The 2,500-nt window shown below is 41.2% G+C and overlaps 1 protein-coding gene across 3 annotated transcripts in view; it reads left to right on the top strand.

Moving 5' to 3' along the window:
• LOC147028351 (collagen alpha-1(XIV) chain-like) overlaps positions 1-2,500 on the top strand; it is a 236,291-nt gene that overhangs the window by 54,384 nt on the left and 179,407 nt on the right. For 2 of the 3 annotated variants that reach the window (XM_085878672.1, XM_085878671.1), the window contains exon 10: positions 808-1,101. The exons of the other annotated variant lie outside the window; for it this stretch is intronic. In XM_085878672.1, coding sequence (XP_085734798.1) covers positions 808-1,101 — 294 coding nt within the window. The remainder of the gene's footprint in view (positions 1-807; positions 1,102-2,500) is intronic. 3 annotated transcript variants of the gene reach the window in all.

Below are 2,500 nucleotides of genomic sequence, written 5' to 3'. Positions count from 1 at the left end.
ATATATGTATATATATGTATATATGTATATATATATATATATGTATATATATATATATATATGTATATATGTATATATATGTATATGTATATATATATATATATGTATGTATATGTATATATATATATATATGTATATGTATATATATATATATATGTATGTATATATATATACACACACACATACACAAACACACATCTGGTTGATTGGTTGAGTGCTTAAAGACTTGTTTCTTTCTCTACTGACTAATGTGGATTTTATTCATACTGCTCATGCTGATGATCTCATGAACCTGCACTTGGCATGTGTGGTGAGTTCCCCAAATACCCCTTGACATGAGCTGAGAAAGGTCTTTGTCCTGCAATGGAATGAAATACTCCACAGTATACTGGTTTAAGGGTTTTTGAGTACTGTACTATATATTCATGCCACTGAGGTATTGAGTGTTATTGCTTCTTGCACAATTCCAGGCTTCCGCTTCTGTTATTATTTTGTTTCCATTTTCTTTCATTCCCTTTCCACAGAATAAACACAAGAGAAATGTCGATAACTTTTCTTGGCTTTAAAAAGATGCTGAAGTTGTTCCAATTCACATGATAGCTCTTTGAATATAATTTGACAAACATGGCAAGACTTATGCTTGGCCTATGACGATTTTCAAAATCAGAGTTCATGCATGGCCAGCCATAATTCTGAGTGCACAACGAGCTCCAGGAGATCAGAAATTTTAAACAATATGAAGGATGTTTCCCAGTATTATCTCTTCATACATCTCTCTCTTTCTTTCTCTCTCTCCCTTTGCCTCAGAAATGACACCACAGATACCCTTTGATGTCACGATTCGTAACCCCACAGCAAATACCATGTTAGTCGAGTGGAACAGACCCAGAGATGATGTACTGGCCTATCACTTATTATATGGACCAGTCAACGAAGGTGGATTTAGGGGCTTGGCTGGACAGATGAAGAAGTTGGACGGCTCCGAGACCAGCCTCTTACTGCGAGATCTGTTGCCAAACTCTCCCTATGAGCTGCATGTGACAGTGGAGTATAGTGATGGCGAGGAAGAGTTCAAAATTGTGCATGAGAGCACACTGCAAGGTGAACATAACAACAAAACTCATTATCATTATTATATTATCTGATCAGTATGTTGTTTTTGGGGTTCCTGTGTACAAAGTCGAGGCTTGTGGAAGAGCAAGAACAGAACGGATCACGACACAACATAACAAAAGGAGCAGCAGAGAACTAGAGCCAGGAAACACCACAGCAGGACCGAGGGACAAAACAGATGGAGATGGATAAAGGATGTGTGTAAGAATGAGGGGTAGAGGAGGATGCAGGTGGTGGACAAGATGGACACAAAAGCAAACTCTCAGGAAGGAAATACTGTAAATTTGGAAGGTGCTGGACTTTGGGGGAGGGGTGGGGGGATTGGAGGGTAACAAGGGTAGAAAAGAACATGGGTTTGGATGGGGAATGATCAGAAATGGTGATGAGCAGCTATCTTGAAGACCTGGAGGAAAGAATGACATTAAAGAGAATGTGGAAGTTGGTTCCACAGGTGGGAAAAGAGAGTACTGAATGATGGAAGTGAGAAGCGATTGGATGTTGGGAGTTTCACCAGAAGGGGTATGATGGTGGACCTAATGTGCACTGCGGAAACCCTGGGGGAGTGAGAGGGAAAGCAAAGAAAGAGCAGAGGGTGCAAACCAGAAAGTAGGTGTGAGGAGACAGACCACCGAACTGTCTGTGATTGCACTGTTATTGGCCCATAGATTCAGTCTCATCATGGAAGGTGTTCTTGAAGGTGTTCATGTTGATGGAAGGTGTTCATGATCTTGAAGGTCTTGGTTTCCAGGACATCAAGCTGAGCAAGGTGTGAGGCAGGGATGCCAGCCCAAAATGGAGAGCAGTAATCCATCAGGCTGTGGATGATGGACTTGTAGGTGGATAAGAGTTCAGGAGTGCCAATAAAGGAGGATGCATGACAGAGAATGCCCAGTGTGCACCTGGCTTTGTAGGTCAACTTTGAAATGTGGGTTGCCCAAGAAAGATCGTGGCCGATGTGAGACCCAAACGTTTGAGTGACAACTTCATCAACAGGATTGTTAAGACATTAAACGGGAAGGTTTGCCAGATGGCCATTTGAAGGAGAGTGAGAGTGTGGCATTTGTCTTGATTGAAAGATGTATTCCAAATGTTTACCAGCTTGTGATTTTGTCAAAGTCTAAAGAGGGAAGAAGCTGCATCCTGCCTATCTAAGGAAGAGGAATGTCAAATAAGAGGTTGGAGCCATCAGCGTTTAGATAAAGAGGATTTTTCAGAGTCAAATAAATAATTGATGAAGATTAGGAATAGGGGGCCAAGAACACTGCCGTAGCGCACTCCAGTTTTAGAGATGAAAGGATTCCGTTGAGAGCCACATGTTGGCTATGACAGCGGAGCAATTCAACAGCCGAATTGTGTAATGGTTTTACATGTCATAGGCAAATAGTTT

This window comes from Eptatretus burgeri, chromosome 4, assembly GCF_056783735.1.
Source record: "Eptatretus burgeri isolate ZD-2024b chromosome 4, Ebu_testis_v1, whole genome shotgun sequence".
In the NCBI taxonomy this organism is placed as follows: domain Eukaryota; kingdom Metazoa; phylum Chordata; class Myxini; order Myxiniformes; family Myxinidae; genus Eptatretus; species Eptatretus burgeri.
The sequence above is the reverse complement of the archived record's forward strand: the minus strand, read 5'-3'. Positions and strand labels throughout refer to the sequence as shown.